Source organism: Hippoglossus stenolepis, chromosome 4 (genome assembly GCF_022539355.2).
Source record: "Hippoglossus stenolepis isolate QCI-W04-F060 chromosome 4, HSTE1.2, whole genome shotgun sequence".
NCBI classification, from domain to species: domain Eukaryota; kingdom Metazoa; phylum Chordata; class Actinopteri; order Pleuronectiformes; family Pleuronectidae; genus Hippoglossus; species Hippoglossus stenolepis.
In genome coordinates, this window is record NC_061486.1 from 10538377 (window position 1) to 10558754 (window position 20378).

General features: G+C 42.5%; 1 protein-coding gene across 4 annotated transcripts in view; it reads right to left on the reverse strand.

The window, feature by feature from the left end:
- The window catches only part of cux1b (cut-like homeobox 1b), a 63291-nt gene extending 47332 nt beyond the window's left edge, over window positions 1-15959 (reverse strand). The window contains exon 1 of one of the 4 annotated variants that reach the window (XM_035154567.2): window positions 15638-15891. In XM_035154567.2, the coding sequence (XP_035010458.1) occupies window positions 15638-15700 (63 nt within the window). In that variant the 5' untranslated portion in view covers window positions 15701-15891. Of the gene's footprint in view, window positions 1-15637 lie in introns of all 4 variants that reach the window. The other 3 variants (XM_035154562.2, XM_035154563.2, XM_035154564.2) reach the window with 3 other exon arrangements.
- Between the last annotated feature and the right edge of the window lie 4419 nt (window positions 15960-20378).

A 20378-nucleotide genomic window follows, 5' to 3' on the forward strand; every position in this document is an offset into this window, starting at 1 on the left:
ATCCAATCCCTTTCCAATACCCTGCTCATATCCCAATGTGTTACCAAATCCCCATTCTGGAAAAAAAATAAAAAATCTGCTAAGCTAAATAAACACATCACACATGAAAGAGGATTTATTCAATGCCAAGTGGGCAAGTAATTATGGGCATGGTCTCAGTAAAAAAATAAAAAAATTAAAAAAAAAAGGACCCTCAGACCCAGTCAGGTTTTGACTATGCAGCAAACTCTCTTCCCACATCAGCAGACACAGGCAGACTTTACACTCATCTTGCTGATGGAGCGTAACATCCCAAAGTGCACAAGCCCTGCCGCCTGCCCTTTGTTCACACACACATCAAATCTAACTGACCATTCAGAGACAACTGCTATTCTGATTTAACCACAATATATTATAACACATGATTAAGTTGTCATATTTTAGCGGCGTGAGTAGAATACTGAACAAATAAAAAAAATAGACGTTTGGGTGTTTGCTCTGCTGAATGCCGTTTTTGTAGATTGTGGGTTTTTAGCTAAATAAAAAACTGCGGTGAGCTAACATGGCTACGAAGTTGCCGTCAGCTAAAAAACACACTGAAGGTGTCCTTTTTCTCCCTGTGCTTTCGTTCTTTGTTTCCACAAACTAAAACACACTGATGCAGAAAATGTGTTTGTTTAATGACAAATTAAAGTTTTTTTCTACAGTTGAGGTTTTTTTCCAGCTTATAAAAACAAAGTTGGGCTGAAAGGGTTTTTCACACAGGCTATTTTCTACGCAACCATTTTTTCAATACAGTGGACAAAATGTCCACTGTATTGTGTGGCATTTCACTTCTTTGATTCTAAATGATCATTTGTTGTCCTTGATTTTGATTGTGATTTTTGGGGGGGTTTTCTTAATATATCCTCCTTTGTAATGACCAATATTAAAAGGGGGAATGGATATAATCAGCATTCACTCCCGGGTCAAATGACTACGCAATGGAATGGGTTTTTATCAGCTCCAATCTGCAGTGATGGCAACATCACACCCAAGTGAACGCACTAATTTCTTCTTCTTTATTTAGGCAGTCTAGATGCTGACACTGCACCTTTCCTGGTGCAACGTTATGATGTGCATTGAACTTCTGGAAAATGGCGGATAAATAGCTACGAGTGTTAGTTTTTTTTTCATCTTGGGGGAAAACATCCAACAGCAATTTTTTCTCTGTATCTTGCAAAATACAACAATGGCAATACAGGGGAGTTTTCTGATGCGTTGGTTTTAGGTGCATTTGTGATGTCGAAACGTCGACTCAGCGGAGGGGGAAAAAAACAGAAAGGCAAACTCGTCTACTGGCAAGGGGAACGGAGTCAAGCACCTTTGTTTATCAAGTTTACCCATGTATAACCACTAATTTTGTAGTAAAGGAGGCAGAACATTGCCCTTTTCCTCCCAAGTTGATATTCTCAAATTCATTATACTTAAAACAAGTTGATTATTACTCTAATATGAGACTCTACGACCTCAATATTAATTTCTAAACTCTGATAAGGATAACCATTGGAACTGATCGAATTTGCAATGCGGACTGTCGGAGCCCTAGCACCACCATACCGCTGATATTTCTGTGGTGACTAAATATTGCAGGTAGCTAGAGTAATAGACGGCAATGGTAACATCTTTCACTATCCATCTAAGTCATGACAGGGAAGACAAACGGCAAGACGATGTGTGGATTGGGCAGCTAAAAGGATTGGTCAAGTCAGCATTGCAAATATGGCTACAGAATACTAGATTAGATGATAGAACTGAATTTCTTATTGGGAGTGACTTATCCCAGTGCCTCTTTGGATATTAGCAAAAAAATAAATAAATAAGCACCCACTAGAAGCTTGTCAGTTTTACTCTTTTGTTGGCTTCATCAATCTCCAAGCTTTTGGAGTTGAACACTGTTAACATTAGACAAAAGTGCTCCACAGCGGTTGAAGCCATCTGGCATACCGCTGGGATTTTCTTTCTATCATGTCCCATCATTAATGATTGACATCATGCTAGTCTGATAAATCATACAAATTAACATGTTTGACAAGCAGCCAAAACAAGTGAGAAACTCTAATTAAAAAACATACACATGCTGCTAGAGGGAGTCTATGTTTTACACTGTATGACTAATGTAATGACAAGAAACTTGTGTCCACTGTGTTTGGGCCTTAGGGCACACTCTGTGAGGTGGACACACACCGACTCTCGTTGGCCAGATTTTGAGATGTTTTACTCTTCTGATCTGAAAGCTGTTTAATTTACTGGCAAATTAATCAATTTAATCGCTTACATTAACTCCAGCACTATTTTTACATCTGTCTAGGGCTGGTTATGACTGCACTGTCTAGTTAAACAGAGGATGGAATATGGTGTGTGCAGGGGAGCATTAAGTGGGCTGTAATGTCTGTGTGATTGCTGTAACAGCTCTGCTTAGCTTGGCTGGACTGGCCCACAGCAGCAGTCCCTGTCCTGGTTCATTTGGTCGTCTGGTCAGCTGTAAAGACGATTGGAACAGATTGCCAACAGTCCCTAGAGAGACTTCAACACCGACTTGGCCAAGAAGCCTCCCGCACACTGCTCCACACGCGTGTGCTCTCACATGAATGCACTCACAGGCCGCGGCAGTAACTGGGGGAGCCCAGTCTTTCCACATTCTTTTGAACTCAGTTTCAAAAGAGGAAGTCTGCTAACATGTTCGCCCAGTGAAATTTGGCATGGGGAGCGATGTTTGCAGCTACGAGGGGAGGCCGGGCCAAGCGGAGACGAGTATCTCTCCGTCCCGACACTGTGGTAATAATACTAATCACCGATAACAGTCACGGGTAAACAAATCTTATTACCACTGGCCGTCAGACCCAAGGTGTACGGCGCGTTGGTGTGTGTTCGTCTCTCCTAATGAAATTCCTTCCACTCGTCTGCCGGCGGAGAGAGGGGCCTTCTATCTGACTAATTCTCTCTAATTACTCTAATGAGCCACAGGTGATGATACAGTGAGACTGATTAATTAAATGGGAGGCACCAATCAGGCATGTCTGATTATGCCAATCATATCGACTACAGACTAAATGAGATAACAGGAGACAGACGCACGTTAATTGAGGTATCAAAACTTCATGGAATTCTTTATGCCCTCACGCTCCGCCGATGCCGAGACAGATAGGCTGGTGGAATGACAACAAAGTTATTGTTATGTACACAGTATGATGTCAATCTGCAGCTGCCGTCTGCACTGCCACGGTGACCAGGAGTGCACACCGAGCACAGAACACCACACAAGGGATTCGCTTCAGATCTCATTCCCCGCAGAATAATTGGGACTGTAACTGCTAGAAACACTTTGTTTACTCCTAGTCTGCAGGCACACATGCCAAGTAGTCTGCCACTACTCCTTCAGTCCAAACACAGCCCAGGTTAACTGCTCTGCATTTGGTCTATGTTTTACACATTAATCTAATGGGAGTACCGCTCCTGAGCACAGGCCAGGCATAGAAAGAGAAGTACAAAAATACATTCACTGCTTCTCTGTAACACTAACCGTGTGTTAGTCACACTACGGAAGAGGCTAATATTTTAAAACAAAACTTCTCTGTGTTCATTACAAGGTGAGAATCCGTTTACAGACAGTGTATCTGGCAGAGATGTGTAAGAAATGAGGATTTATGTCCTGCCAGTGCAGTCGGTAATCTTTTCTTTTATCTCTGACATGTCTGAGGCTGTTATGTGGTTACGATAGTAAACAGTAAAGGCGTCTGGAAAGATGTCTTATCTGAAATCTACGAGTTCTATCTTTCAAACTCCCCCTCCATATTCCCTCGCAGCGTTCCAACCCCCTATGTGGTCGACTCTTCTGTACGCCAAACCAACTGTGTGGAGGTGGAGTCATGGTGTGGCGGCTCAGTCAGGAGCAACAGCTACGCTTGCTACAGCGACACGGTACATGATCACAGATCACAGGCACGCCCCCTCAAAACACAGCACAACAGCAGCACAGATAAGAGACTACAATTCAAGCTGCTTGTCTGCCTTCCTACCTCCGACAAAGCGGGGTGCAGAACTTTTACATGTGCCAGCAAACAAGCTTTTACAAACCACACAGGGTTTGAAGAAGCAAGTCACATCCTCCTGAATCTCCACTTTTACTTTTCCTCTCACCCACTGGAGTCGAAGCCACAAAGTTTTCTTTACCACAAGCTAACACAATAGGTTCACTGTGACAACTGAGGTTTGAGCACTTTTTTGTGTGCACACCATTTGTGCAACTGTGTGTGCATCTGTGTTTGTGTGCAGAGCAGTTGGGGGCGGGGGTCAGCCTACCACTCTCCACAGTCTAACAAGATGCTTGTGGTCCCTGAGCGTTTTGCTCCTTTTTTTTTAACACAGATCCATATCTACCAACAGCACAGGAGCTGTCAGGACTCACCTCACTGACGCTGACGCAAGCCTGGATCAAAAACAGCCTTTTTACACCACAGCCTCGTTCGTATTGATCCATGTTTCTCTGCCGAGAGACTGGTTGTTGTTTTATCTCCCCAACATCCAAGCCTTAACTCTCCTGAAGCTTACTGAGAGCTAGTCATTATTTTGCCTGACCTATTGTCTGACAAAGGGTTTCAGAGGCCTGGCCTGAGCCTAAATACAAATATAATGAGACTAAGACTGTTGCAGCATTGAGGAAGTGCAGCTCACTTGGTCTCATTTTGTTGAGTTTGAATTTAGCTAGAGGCCTGTGTCACAAAGGGTGAGTGGTGTGGAGTGTGCAATGGGAGGAGAGGGGTATAGCGATATGCTAGGGTGTAATGCATTGGTGAAAGGGCAAGATTTTTCATCCCTGCGTTTACAGGGTGGAACGGCTAGGATATTGAGATCTGAGATAGGATCAGAGGGTAGTGAGCTGTTTCAGCTACGATAAAGGCCACGCATTACAAACAGAGCACAGATACAGAGAGAGGGAGACAGAGAGAGAGACCCAGAGATACAGGGAGAGAGAGCGAGAGAGAGAGGGGAGAGACTATCACACCTCTCATCCCTGAATTAATGCCTCCATTCTGCCAGGAAGCTATTCTGTGCCAGTGAGAGGAGATTGGGGAGGGGATGAGTGCACAGATACGGACTAAAAAATGGAAACTGCGATCATGGAGAGGGGCGATAGGGATTAATCAAGTCTGGAAGACGAGTGAGACTCTCCAGGCCCAAAGCGCATACACAAGGCTGTGGCCCAAGGACTCCTACAAGCAATTGTACAATGCAACATTGCCACTATTAAGTTTATGACATCAGATGCACATATAAGTAACCATAGGTGGATAATGGCAGGGTCACAGACAGGCTGGCAATTTTGTAATGTTGAAGACAACACACTCACATTAAGCTTTCCAATGTACGACCTCTTTGACCCCTTAATAGAGCAAGTTGTACTGAGATTTGATCGGCTCTCAATTTGTTGCCCTATTTGATTTGCTGTTCTTTACGCAGACATGCATTTAAGCTGCATGCTCTTGGCACAGTGACAGGACACACAAAAAAGTGTGCATCACTCTCATGTGCCTCTGGTACATTAAATCCCAGCTCTGCATGATGCCCCTTTTTCCACATTTTAATTTAGCTCTGTCTATCTGTTTTGTTCCAGTAATTTTCTAGACGCCTGATGATGACACATCAGCATGAGTCGTGCCATAGCCTATAAAAGCAGCGAACTGACATCCCCACATAAATTAACAACGTAAATCAAAATGCCCCATTAGGTTAGATATATCCAGACTATTTAATGTGTCCAGGACATGCTGTCACTATTTTCTAGCATGGCCTTGCCTTCTGACTGAGTTTGACACCCACGGTCTATATGATCAACGTCAACAGTGCATGGCCCGGGGCTAAGTCTTACTCAGCCTTTATGAGTAAGACTTTTCTGCTCTGCTTGCACGATTTCTGAGAGGAAAGGCAGAGAAACACAGTGAGAAGGGGAGAATGAGCATAGCTAATCCTTACAGTAATGACAGAATAATTAGCTTGCGTTAGGCTAAGTAATGGGTTGTAATTATATCATTTATTCTGTGTTGAGAGAATGTGATATAAAGCCTGCACAATGAAGGAAGAGGAATTGAGCTTGGTGGGAAGTAGGATGGCGCATGTGTAAGAGCTCAGGCTCTTTCTATTGATTGATCCAAACATCAAACGAACCACTAGAGTAATGGGGGGAGTGAAGGACAGCTAAAAGCTATTTGGAGCCTTCAATGCATAAAAGACTTGACCTGTTCCACACAGCCTACATATCAAAACCATCAAACAGCAATCAATAGACCAAAGCGGTCAACTCAACAAACCGTCACCCTACTAAAACATCAAACCCCCTGCCCAAGCGTCAGATGATAGGCTACACTCAGCTTATCCATTACCATCAGATAAAGAGGAGATAAAACACAGAGCCTAATCCTTTCATGTGTCGTGACAGCCACAGCAGCCTCCAAGGCATTCCTTCAGTCTGGCTCTCAAATAGTTTTATGGCGGAAGGCAGCCATTCAGTCAGCCAGCCAGCCAGCCAGTCAGGGCTGTTCTGGTCTGTTTGTCTTATTTCACAGTTTACACGCTGTTTTATAGGTAGTTATTATGGTCACCATGGTGATGCCATACGTTTTTATGGTCTTTTGGTCTAAGGGCAGAGTGTAATAAACGAAAAAAACATACACACATGAAAACAAAGACTCACTAAACACACTCCTGCTGTGGAAAGGTCTCCTCTCCCTCCCTTCCTCCCTCCCTCACACTTTATCAGTCTCGCCAAATGCCTATCTCCCCACTTTCTGCTTCATGTGAAACATGGACAGGCTAATGTAGAATTGTCCTTTCTCATTCCACATCTGGAGCTGATCAGAGGGCCTCCTGGAAGTTGAGGCCTCTGGGCCTATTAATAACCATACCGCTGAACTCAGGGTCAGACAGCAGTCAGCGGATGAGCCTGTGTCTACTAAACACACAGTCCCCTCCCCCTTTCTCAAGAGGACAACTCTCACTTTTAAAAACGGAGAGGGCAAGTAACAGACCATAGCAAGGTACATCCAGTTTATTCTTTTAAACTGGGCCAAACAAAAAGTCGGCAGGAGCTCACAATAAGTAAACATACACTTTTAAGTTTGAAACTTTTTAATTCACATTTGGTCATCCTTTAAAAATAAAACAAATACATAACCAGAGATAAACTCCCTCGTCTAATTGTGAGAGAATTTGCTTTCTTAAGTTGTTGTTTTTCCCTTCTTTCCAAAACAAGTTCAAGTTCAAGGAGGCTAGACCTGTTAAAGGCAAGACAGATGGTGAAGTCATCATCTGTTAGCTCTAAAGGTTAGACCAGTCAGACAGCCCGGGTCATACAGGGGTCTGCAGTGTCAGACCACCTCTGAACCCTGGCTCCAGTCAGACAGCTGCTCAGGTCAAAGATCAGGGAGAGGTTAAGATGCCGTCTGAGGACGCTCAATGAATTTAACAGATACAGGTCTGCGTCATTTGTATACAATGTCCTGTGTTTCTCAGGACAAAGCCATGGAGCTGCGATTAGTATTTCACTTTTACATTAGGCAAAGCTTGTGCAGCTATTACAGCAGGACACTCATAGTCAAAACCATTTAATCTGATTTCCAGTAGAATTTAAATGAGTGTGGTAAGTGCTGCAGAGACTTTGGCTTCAAGTTTGACTGACTGAGCAAAGTTTTACCAACCTATGACATAAAGCTAAATCAGTGAATACCGTACTGAAGGGAGAACAATTTGTTAAGCATAACCCACCCCCATCTAACACGCACATGCACGCACCTGTGAATACAGGGTAGTTGAATCATCATAATCGGCGGTAGTTTTCTGCTGAGCCCAGCCGGCAGTCTGTGTTATTTTTAGAGGGCTGACACAGAAGCAGGCCGTCCATTTACTCTGTGAGCTGGCAGCAGGACCATCACAGCTCTGGTTGCTTTTAAACTACCAAAATGGGAACGAGCTCAACATAAACACTATGAAGGTGTGGGCACTTATAGAAATGAAGTTAGCTGCTATTCAGAGCCATTACAATTCCATTACTTTAACATTAGGCTCCTTATAACACAAGGCGGTGTATTAAAATGCCAAATCCACGAGAGTTACTGACTGGCCAATGAACAAAGGCTAGAAAATCAATAAAATTCTTTGGCTAATCTAACATCTGTAAACCGGTGGTGGCTTATTATTAAAACATCCAGCATTTATTGCTCTTATAGCTGCGAGGGTACATGCAAGTATTTAGGAGAAGAGAAAAATACCAGCTACTACCTTAATACAATGAGTCAATAGAACTAGTGCAAGAGAGTGATTTTAATCAAAGTACTGACTTACAAGGTAAAAGTTAATTCTATTCCTTATTTTAAAAAGCTGAATGAGAGGAGATTCAAGGTGATGTAAAGCTATAGATAATTATCCTTGCATTCCTTTAGCCCAGGCCTTATTTTTTAAATAATAAAATACATACAAAAGAAAAATCTCAAACTCCTGGACAGACTCAATACAACACAAAAGCAGGTGAAATGGGAGAGAGCAACAACTGAAATTAGAGTGAGAAGTAAGGCTAAAGGTTGAAGGCTATTCCCATCTTTGTGACTGATGTGTTGAGCCTGAAGGCCGACGATGGATCTAGCAACTGAACCCATGATTGACATTGAAAATTACACAGAGTGAGCTATTAGCAGATAGCAAGCCATATCATAATTCAGTCCCTACACTATCAAAGTGCACCAATATCATAATTCAATACCAAGAACCATTAGCTTGCAGCACACCAATATCATAATTCAATCCTGAGGCCATCAGCCTTTGCCAATATCATAATTCAATACATGGGCCATTAGGACACACCAATAGGCCTATTAGAATTCAATACCTATGGTCAATGATCTAACAGGACACTGATACTGGAGTCATGAGTTGAGGTGGGGTAGGGCCTGCACAGAAGCATCCTCAGGCCTTATTTAGCCCAGACTCCTTGATAACAGTGAGATAAACAACACTAAAATAGGTAGGGCAAGTGGCTCACCAAAAGCTTGTCTACACCAGACGCTGGAGGGCGTGGAGTATTTGCTGCTGAAACAAATTTCAGCGGGCAGAGGGTGGCGTTTGTGGAACAAAATGAAGCATGGCATTAGCTCCAAGCTCAGCGGTGCACTCGAGCCAAACTTGTCAAAAAAAGTTTCGAACACTGGCCCCCAGTGTGTGACCGTCTGGTCTGCAGTGGGTCTAAATTATCACATATATGTGGTACCTTGTGGAAATGGGACTCCGTTTCATTTTCTGGTCCATTGCCTTTGTTTATATTTCCATGTTAACGTCTTGTTTAACTCTTCAAAATACTGGAAGTCTCATCCAGGCTGTGCTTGTTGGTTCATCACAAATCTGCAGCTTAACAGGCAATCAAACGGTTTCTAACAGCTCAGATTTCCCCGGCTGCTTTACGCCAGTTTTTAACCCAAGTTGTCATTACTCAAAGTTTCACCACATATTTCTTAGGTTTCCCCCACTTCTCTCCAATCCTCATGTACTGCGTGTTTAAAAAGACTCTGGAGAGTGGAAAATATGGTTAAGAATGATGGATTATATTATTATCTGAAATATAAAATAAATTACTCAAATGACCAACAATCAGCAACAATTTTGACATGTAATTAAACGTTTTAATAATTACTTCATGTAAAACTGCCAAACAGTCGTTGGTTCCAGCTTCTCAACCAAAGCTTTTCTGCTTTTCTGCAGAATTGTGAACTGAAGATGTTTCTTAGATTTGAGGCCATGGGTTTGAAGATTTTTACAATTTTTTGACATTTATAGATACAAATTATTGATAAATTGATTGAGAAAATAAATGCTAGTTATCAAAAACCATCTGCAGTCATGAAAACATGTTGGGTCTGAAGTAATATCTCTGAAAATAGCAAATTTAACAGAGAGTTGTAATGTTAAATAAACCTTGACAAAAGGTAAGATGGATAAAGTCATGAAAGTGGAAAGGTAAAAAAAGGAAGCACTGGTGTGTGTGATTTGATTGTTCTGATGAATATATGAGGATGTTCTGCACCTCACAGTGTGTGTGCATTCTTACATTAACAGTCATCTCTGAACAGGAACAGACATCTATGTTCCCTTGGGAATGCAAGATTTTTGTTTACTGAAAACCCGGGGCTTAATATCACAATACAAGATTACATCGGCCTTTGAGGCACTGTTTCAAGTGTACGCTTGATTTTCAAATAAAGTGGGCAGCCTCCTGAAACTTACAAGTGGAAACAGCCTGTATATTCCCAGAGGAGCCTAAAGAGAAGTGTCCAGTCACTGAAGCCCATGCTCTCTCTGCTGGAATACAGAGCAGCGGAATAATGGATGCTTCTGTCATGAGATACGGTGAAACTCTATGATGCTGTAGGTGAGAGACTCCAAGTGGGTCTGTAAATAATGCCTGCCACTTGAAAATAGGTCTCTGGAAACTGCCCCCTGTGTTCTTGCTTCTGGTCGTAGGGTGGGGGTTCTGTCTGTGTAGTAACATTGTAGTGTTTTACTATTCAGCGGTGGGGAGCATGAAGACAATACATCAAGATTTGGGGGTGATTATGAGGCACATTAAATATTTATTTCTATTACATTTTGATGCACAATAAAAAAGGGGGGTGAGTTACCGATTTCCAGCTGTAAAAATGCAGTTCACCCTGCAGCCTGCAGAGAGATCGAACAGCACAGATGGCCCAAATTAATAAAATGTTATTTAGGTATTGACTCTGTAAGCCAAGACATAAAATACCTAAAAATATTGGCTAAAGACATTTTTATTTGTATGATTTATTTAAAGCGATAAACTTGTGTAGTTGGAAAGGTTCACGGTGTGAGCAAAACGCACGTATTTTGGAAATTTGACTTTAATGGAAATAAATGTCCTAATAACACAAAATATATATATTTTTGGGGGGCGTCATACAAACCAAAATGAGTCAATTGTTTATAAAACAATATCACAAGTTCGATATCCTACACGCTGTATATAAACTAAGACTATAAATTCTTCCATGGCTGTTTTTGCCCAAAGCTCTAACTTCTGCAAGTGAAAAATGAGGAGAGAGTGTACAGGCTAAAACTGATGCTTTTGTGGCAAAATTCATAGCTTTGGGAATAGATCTTAATAGAAATAGAAGCAATAATGATACTTATAAAAGCCTCTTTACATTACAGCCTGCTTGCTCTCCACCCTGAAAATGCAACCTCTCGGTCTCAGTATGTTTCAGGAATATTAAAAAGTCAAAAAGTTATTAAATTAAGTGAAAGCAGTAAATACGCTTTGACAGAAGCCAGTTACAGACTTTTTCACATAGGCAGTAGGCCGCTCTGTTATGCTGTGGTGTACACAACTGGCCTGTGGAGGAATACTGTAAATTAAATTTTTAACTCCTCATAATAACTCTTGTTGTAGTTGTGACAATACATTTTAAAGTGGTGGATGACACGACAGTCACTGTACTGGTTGTCTTTGTGGTGTAATTTTACCAGAAATGTCTCAATAACCTGCAACAAAATATTATCAACTTTATAAAAGGAAATAAAAACACATTGTGATCAGGAAAATTATCAAAGAGTTATATCATTTCATATTAGAATATTCCCAGTGTTTATTCTAACCTGGAGCATCTTGAGGCCGAGCAGTTGTGAAATATGCTGAAACCTGTCTCGTGTTTTATTCTTATTTAAACTAATAGTACAAACTGGAAGGAAGCCTGTCACACACTTCTGAATAAAGCCTGAATTAAGAGCCACTGTCTCCATCTGTTTGGGTAACACTATTTTTAGACATCTCTTAAGTGCTTTTTTATCTTTTGTTCAAACATCAAATGACATTGGTCAAAATTTCTTTTAAACACACAAATAAAAAATAAAAAAGTTCTATTAAGTATTCAGAATCTGTCTGTTGTGAAATGTATTTACTTATTGTATCAAATCAGATAAACTGGTGTAGACACTCAGACACTCAAAGCAGAGGGAGGGTTAAGACTGAGCTGAGAGTGACGTGCACTAAACCGCTGAGGAGTTGGGGGAGTATGGGCCTCTGCTGAGAATTAGTCACTGATAAGGTATATGAAAACTTTTTTTCGGTTTTATGAATGCCGCACATTCTTCTCAGGGGTACGGAGGTTATCCTTCGTAAGGATACACTGTAACCTCTTACAAAGTAGGATGACAAGAGTCCCGACCAAGGAAGACCGAGGGCAGACCAAAAGACCTGACATGCACTCATCCCTCTTTCTGACTCACGCTTAGCCGCTCACCACCCACCGACACACAGTGAAACCTTAGTCCCAATGCCAGGTTTTGTCACTGGGCAGAGAACTGGTTGGCTACAGTAAAAGCATGACGTGATGCCCCTTCCTCCATGCTCCCCCCAGCCTGTGCAGCAACAGAGGGGTAAAAATATCCCACCACTGAGTTCAGACAACCAGCTCATAAATTAACACTAAAACTCCTGCAGACAACAGCGGGCCAGTCGCTGAGAGATTTAAACCACTCAGGTTGCCACTGACCACAGCTCTGGGATCAGCTTACAAAAGCCTTTTCCTAAATTTACCCATTAGGAGGTGGTGAACAAGAACAAGATCTAGATCCGCTTTCCTCCAAGTCACTATTTAGCTGTCCACTAGTGAACTATTTTTCAAAATGGCTCTGGGGTGCTTTCTTCCAAGAAATGTTATGAGGTGAGATGCAGGCTATTAGGGCCTAAATTGGAAATTGTGTAGAGCAGCGAGGTCTGGTCTTAATTTCCCAAGCTTACATAAAAAGTATAGGTTTAGGCTCAGCTACACACTCATATCTTGTTATGGCTCTCCCGTAATGAAGCGCAATTTCTCATCGCTCTCAAGTAGAAACACGATGTTCCAGAAAACTGCTCGACTGGGTCAAAAAAAGAAAAAAGAGAAAAAAAACGAGAGAGAGAGAAAAAACAACAGGAGAGAAGAGTGATGATCCCCTCTAAAGAAACTCAACTCTGTAATGGACGAACAGGGATTACAGACGTTAAAACCTCCTCCATCTGTAATTCACTGTCACCCTGCCATCATCTCTGAATCACTGATCCATTTTGCAAGTGTACGAGACCTTGCTAAAAGCATCACTGTTGCACCCATTTGTGTTTGTAGTGGTGGGGAGAGAGGAGGAAAGAAGAAAAAAAAAAATCACGCAGAGAAGACAAGTTAACAGCTCACTGTGCTGTTTCAAAGCACTCTCTGTCCTGTAACAACCACCTAGCTAGTTTCTCACACAGGGAATAGGACACACTGATCAAATAAGATTTTAATGAACATCAGCAGTTGGAGCCTGAGGAATAGACGTTACGATGGCTTAAAGCTACTGACAACTAGGTTGGGTTGGATTTTCATCATCAAAAGAAACAAAAAAAAAAAGAACCCATTCCTTTGCTGGTGCCTCTCGCGTACACAAAACAGACTGTGATTTTTAAGTGCACGCTGTCCGTTCGATCGCAAAGGAAGACGGAAATTAGAACACAATTGGCTGACAGGGCCACGGGCAGACGGTGATCATATCATGCTAACCTCACATTATCCTCAAAAAACGGATTAAAAAAAAGGTTCTCCTCTGAAGGCTTTCCTCTAGGAGCCTCTCAGTGGGAGGGAGAGTAAATAAGATGTCATCAATAATAGACAGTGAATGTTCTGAGCAGTTCCGCACACACACACGCACGCACACACACACACACACACACACCACACACCAGCTCCGACTGATTCCTATCCTGCAGACAGGCCTGCCAACCGCCAGCCTTTTTGCACACGCTCAGATTCACTGTCCTGACTAATCGCTTGTGATAGGGGCCTTTGCCATAATTACCCAGGGCCTTATCACAAACTTATGCGATGCATTTTTCATGTCCTGGCTGCTGGCAGTGCCTTCACTGTCCGAGCTGGCAGTCAATCTACGAACACACACACACACACACACACACAAAAAAGGGACTGATCTCAGACAAATTCACACACTCACTCGCACCAGTTCAAACAGGGCGAAATGGGTGAAAGCAGGGTGAAGGGCCAGAGAGGAGGAAGAAAAAAATGAAAAAGGATGGGAGGGGGGGGAGAGCAAGATTGGGGAGGGGGTGGAGGTGGTGGTGGTGGTGGTGGTGGCAGGAAGGGGGTGGGAGATAGATAGTGCAGGAAAAGAAAAAGAGAAAGCAGTCTGAAATGTTTTACATAATGCATGAACAAGGGGGCACGAGTAGGAGGACCAAACAGGATCAAATAAATAGGAGAAGTGGAGCCTTGGTGATGTGGCATAAGTGCAACACAAAGCACGCCGGGAAGACTTGCTCACTGTCCTTTTGTCTCCACAGTCATAGGGGCATCATGACCTAAATAAAAGTTTAAATCCCAAGCCCCCCGTGCGAGCCACAAAATAATGTATGAACAATTGTGGGTAGGGGTAGGGGTAGGGGTAAGGGGGGGGGGGGAGGGGGGGGTCCAGCCTGCATAATGCAATCTTATGTTAATGACGACGGATGCTAATATTCATAAATTGTGATTTGAAATTCAGCAATGCACGTTAAATGCCACGGCAGAGGGGGGGGAAAAAAACACAACAACACAACAGTGCCATTGTCTGCGCGTCTTGTGATGGGTCATACAGGCTCTATAATGTACACGGGCTATATTCACACAGGCCCCAATATTTCCCCCACTCGTGTCCCTTCGCCGTGCCGTGGATCTTCCTGCCGTGCACGCCGAGATTAGTGGCGTGCGTGCGGCTGGGGACGTTGCCGGAGTTCATCATAAAAACCAACAAGGTCACGATCGCTCGCGTTTCTACTATTTATATTCATGTGATTGCATCAACAAACACTGTCCCGTCCACTTCCACAGACGTGGCAATGTCTGTACCAAAAAAAAAACCTGTGTGTGTATAATTGCCGTCAGACGAGAGGAAACCGACAAAAAAAAAAAACCGGCCGAGTTGATGAACCACGATCACGGACACCACTTCAATATAACTGCTCCGAAAAAGCCGCTAGCCGATAAGGTTGCTAATGTTTTCATTGTCGCCGGAGTAAACTTCACATTTGTGTGTCGGAATAAAAGCCGAAAACAAGCTGTCGTGTGTCTGCGCTGGTGTCTGGTGTCACCACAGCGCCACCGTATAATGAGTCGCACTTCTTTTTTTCCTCTCCCCTAAATGATCCAACCTCACAGCGGCTACAGCGTCGGGCTAACTACGGCTACTCGCTCCGGTAAAAGTTGAAGAACACGCAATAAAAGGCAGCGAGACGAGCAGCTCCGCGGCTACAAATACTAAATTAAAAAAAAGAAGCGCCGCCGTTTTGTTTTTATCGCGGCGCATCCCCGCGGCGTCGCCCCGGCGTTGCCCAGTCGCAGTGTCCGATCGATGTTGAATTGAACAAAGAGGATCAATTTCTGATCAGCGAGAGAGCCACTTTCATCAATGCGAGGAAGAGGTCTTGGGTTCTCCTTCCGAAACACGGAACGAGGCGGCCGCCGGAGAAAAAGGCACCGCGAAACGCGGCCGGAGAGGCGGACGAGGAGAGCGAGGCGAGCGGGAGGGAGACGGTGTAAAGAGAGGCGGAACTGACCTGTAGTTGTTGTAAGTCAAAGCGCTTCCAATATTGAAACATCGATCCTGCATTGGCCGCCATCTTGAGACATATTGAGACAGGAATGAGATGCTGATAGAGAGCGCGGGGGTTGGAGTTCAGTGGAGAGGACCGGGCGGCCGGAACACCCGGGCCGGACCACTCCCACCGCTCACCCCGGCAACAGCTGGCGTGCGGAACGGAGTCGACGCGCGAGAGTGTTACCTTAATAACGCCATTATAATTGCTTAAATAGCATTTTATCAACACTGTGATATTACAGGTAAATAACCGAGCTGGTTTTTAAATAACTCTAGATTTTATCACGTTGGAATACTCGAGTTCCCGAGCGCCACGTTTTCTGTGTCTCAGCTCGGTTTGTCATGTGTTGTGCAGGAGAGCAAAGATCACACAGAATTAATGCCAGCAGGCTACTTGGAAGCCCTATGTAAAAAAATTAAAAAAAATCCCACCAAGGAAGCATTGAATTCAGGACCAGTTTCCTATGACGTGTGTGCAAGAACAGGATTTAATATCTAATGATTTGTTTCTATCAATATTCAATGTTCGTTCAAATTAAACAAACGTCAGAAGTAGAAATAAGAATGGACTTGTTTTTCTTTTCAGGTTAACCACATGGATTTTTGTCAAAACATCAAACTAACGCTGACTGTTATGTTACGCTCCAACAAAAAACAACACATGAATCTATGAAAATCACATCCCTGGAGTTTGTTTTTCGTTTTTCTGTATTTTTACAAGTAAAGTTCAGACCAGAGTAAAGACCTTTAGAAGAATATGAGGGACAATTTCCCAAAATAAAATATAATATAATATAAATTAGACAAATTGATATTAGATAGATAGATAGATACTTTATTGATCAGAAGGGAAATTGCATCATTTGGAATAAATTATCCAAACTAGAAATATAACAAACCAATAAGACAAAATATTCAACACAAATTATTGATAAAAAATACATCTGTTATTTGCATATGCAACAAAGCTTTGCTGGAGAGGACCTGCTGAACTTGGCCATCTAAAGAATTGGTAAAAGCTGGAGTGGACTTCAATTTGACACAGGGTATTTTCCCCGGTTCATGATTTTCTCATTCTACAATTATTAGATTAAGGGAGTATAAGCCTGATATTGTCAGTTACGGCTTCCTATTGCAACACAGTTATTAAACAGATTAGTTAATCAAATCAGATTGCTGTGTTGTTAATCGAGTCAAGTCATTAATGCAGCAGGGGCAACCCGGTGGTTACAGTGTCAGTGTGCATACGTATCTTTTCCTGAAGTGACCTTGAGCGACGCACTGAACCCTGGCTGCTCCCGAGGCGTCCCTCCTGCTGGCCATGTCCTCTGACCCCCTCAGTGTGTGGATGTGCCTCAGAGGGATATGCAAAGAATTTCTAATTTCACTGTATACAGGGAGTACTCTAAAACCCAGTGTCAAGCTGTATACGACCTCGTGCACCTTAAAACTCATCCCACCTTAGCTTCGGCCTCCACGCCAGAGCCCGGCTGCACAGGTCTATCAGGCTAACACATCTGCTGTGCACATTGTTTTCATTTTTAGCACTTTGTGGCTTCCTAAATTTGACTCGTCGAGCACGTTGCGAGGCCTGGATGTGTGGAAAATCCACGCCTGAAGTCACACTGTGGAGCTCTGGACCCTACACCCTTTGTATCAGCTCCAACTTTGCCAAAAATATTCCATAGCTTTTATTTTCCTTTCCCCCCCAATCATTTTCATTTCTTTACAGCCACTGCACTTGAATTACGTTCACTTAAAATAACATGAAAATTTGCCATAGATAATGAGGCCTCGCTGGTTGGGCTACAAAGGTGGCCATTTTAGTGCTTTGAATCAGCTCAACTTGCAGGTCATTACTTGATTTGATTTTGCGTCTCCCTCCTCCCTCAGTATGAATGGCGCTCAGTGCTCTGCTGACATGCAGCCTAAGTGGGTTTGCCTTATTTTATACTTCATTTATAGACATAATGCAGTGAATTTAAGTCTTTAAACCTCCCTTCACACCCAGTCCCAAGCTTTTAATAAAATGTACCGACTCACTTTGCATTCAATCACTCAAACTGGGGGAGCGGCTTCGAAAAATCATTAGGAAAAAAGGCATACTAGCGGCATGATTCATATTTGTTTTGGCGTGAGTTGTTGCCATTGTAACCATGTTGTGTTTTTCTTTAAGAAGACTGTTAAAGGAGCGATCGATCTGCACTAAGATACCGTGTGTGATAAATACTCTGCTGAACAGACGTGTTAATGAACTGATGGATCTGTGTGTTTAATCCCCTCAGCTCTATTCCGGTTTCCACCATGTTGATCAGTGTTTCCATGGTTTGGCCTGCTTGTCTTGTGAAGCTACCTGTCATTAAGCCCAACTAGAAATACAGGTCTCTGATAATCCACACCAGTTGAGCAGCTCTTCAGTGTGTCTATCATGCGTTGTTGTAGTTATATCTGACATTCACACACATGAAACCCACAACTAAAACAAACATGATGTATTTTTGTAACCGCAAGGTTGTTATGACTTATAAAAACTGAAAGTACTCGACACTATTTTATCAATCAGTGATAACATCTGAAAGTAGCTCTAAGATTTATGGCATTTGTATCAAGAAATATTTTTATAAGATTATTCAACCCAGGGCATTGTAACCTCCTTAGTAATATAAACCGGCCTGTACACGTAATCATTCTGTCACTCTGAATGAAAAATATTGACGGGATAATGTGGTTGCTTTTCTCGGTTCAATTTAATTTGCAGCAGGAACAAAGACAACACCTTTTTCACCCAAATTTATTGGAGCTACTTTGGCTACTAGCTAGTTGACATTATCTGACAAGTGTGATGTATAAATAGTGATTATTCAATATGGTTCACTTTTTAATTTGGATATTAAATATCATAATATTAATTTTCTATATAAGTATTCACCAGAAGATCATATTTTCTAACTAGAACAGCACTCAGTAAAGTGCATACCTCCGCCAAGGCCCAACAGTCCCCTTATAGTCTTCACCAAATTACACACACTCATCGATATCAATTCCCTAAATGTGTCAGATTTTTCCATCAAGATCTATGAATTATTCCATGGGAAATCAGTGAAAATCTCAACAACAAGAAAACATGGGGTATCTTGCAATGTTAAAGAAAGCGATATAAAACAATTCCTGGATCTGCCCCCTGATCCAGAGCCACACCAACATTTAATAGGTTCTTCTATGACCCATACCACACCAGTTTTGTGGTAATCCATCCACGTGTTTTTGTGTAATTTGCTCACAAACAAACAAATCGGACAGAGGTAAAAACATAAACTCCTTAGCAGGGTAAAATGTAGAGCCCATAATTCATCAGGACGGCCGATACAACATGAACTGAATTTGAACATGATCCAAATCACGCAACAAACAGAAGAAATCTTTCAACAAAAAAATTTGATTCGATTTGATTCAGTAAAATAACAATTTAATTTGGTAAAATATTTGAATGCAGTCTTTGTTGAGAACATTTAGAATAATTTGATTTTAAACTGTCAGACCTGCATTTCAACACACAGCTCTGGTTTACTTTGAAGCAGCGGGAGGTCTGCAGTATAAGTCGGAACAGGTAAGAGACCAAGCTATCAATCCACCTACAAATTATCATGTTCCTGCTATAGAAGCTCGTGCACGTCTGGCATGAATGACTTGTGTGGCTTTCCCCCCCTGCACTTTTCTTTTTATTACACTATATTGTAAAATTAAAGAGCAGAACAAATGGCCTGAATTTCTCATGACAAGGACAGCAGAAGGAACGTGAGGCTCTCAAATTTAAATTTAGCCTCATCCGATCAGTATATTTAGTTGAAGTTTTAATACAGTAATATCAACCCATGTTCTTTGTGTCAGTGCTGCTATAAAAAAAAAAAGATCTTATACCCTGACTGAGCTACAGGGTAAAAAAAAGAATAAAACAGCCTTTCTGTCCTTTAGCTTTCCCTCTTTTCTCTGTTTGTGTCCCTCCTCCTCACTGACTCTGCCTGTAAGGTGCTTTTAGTGGGCCTTGTGTGGCCAGGTTAGAGATGGATGTGTGGCCCCTGGGAGCTGCGGGCGGAGAGCAACACTGATCATGTCAGACAGGCTGGGGAGGCGGTATAAGATCATCATCACCCAGCAGTGGAGTGAATCGCCGCAGTGGCACTTTCACACAACCTCTGACCTCTGGGGTAACCTCTGAGGTCATGATCAAGGTCAGGGGTCAGAGAGGGCCTCAGTGATCGGGGCGCCCGCAGGCCCCTCCTGCCTCTTCCTCCTCTACGTTCTCTCTCCCTTCATTTGTGTGGTTTTTTTCCCTCTCTCTCTCTCTCTCTCTTTTTTTTCTTTCCCTCGTCTTCTATCGGTTTCTCTATCGCTCACGCTCTCCTTTACAGGCCGGGACCAATTGAGACATCCCGTCCCCTGGGAGTGCAAAAAGGAAGGCAAGAGAAAATCAATAGGGAAGATGAGTGAAGACCTGGGGGTCCCATCAAAAACTGAATGCTCCTCTCTGTGCTGGTATGATTCACACACCCAGAAAAACACTGATGCGCAGTGATACACGCTGTCATCACCTTTCAGAGGCAGCAGGGTAGAAGTAAACACAAATCTGGAAAATGGGGAAAAGATACACAACATATACAGTTTGTGTGTGTCATCATTCTTAAGTGCAGTATTATTTTATT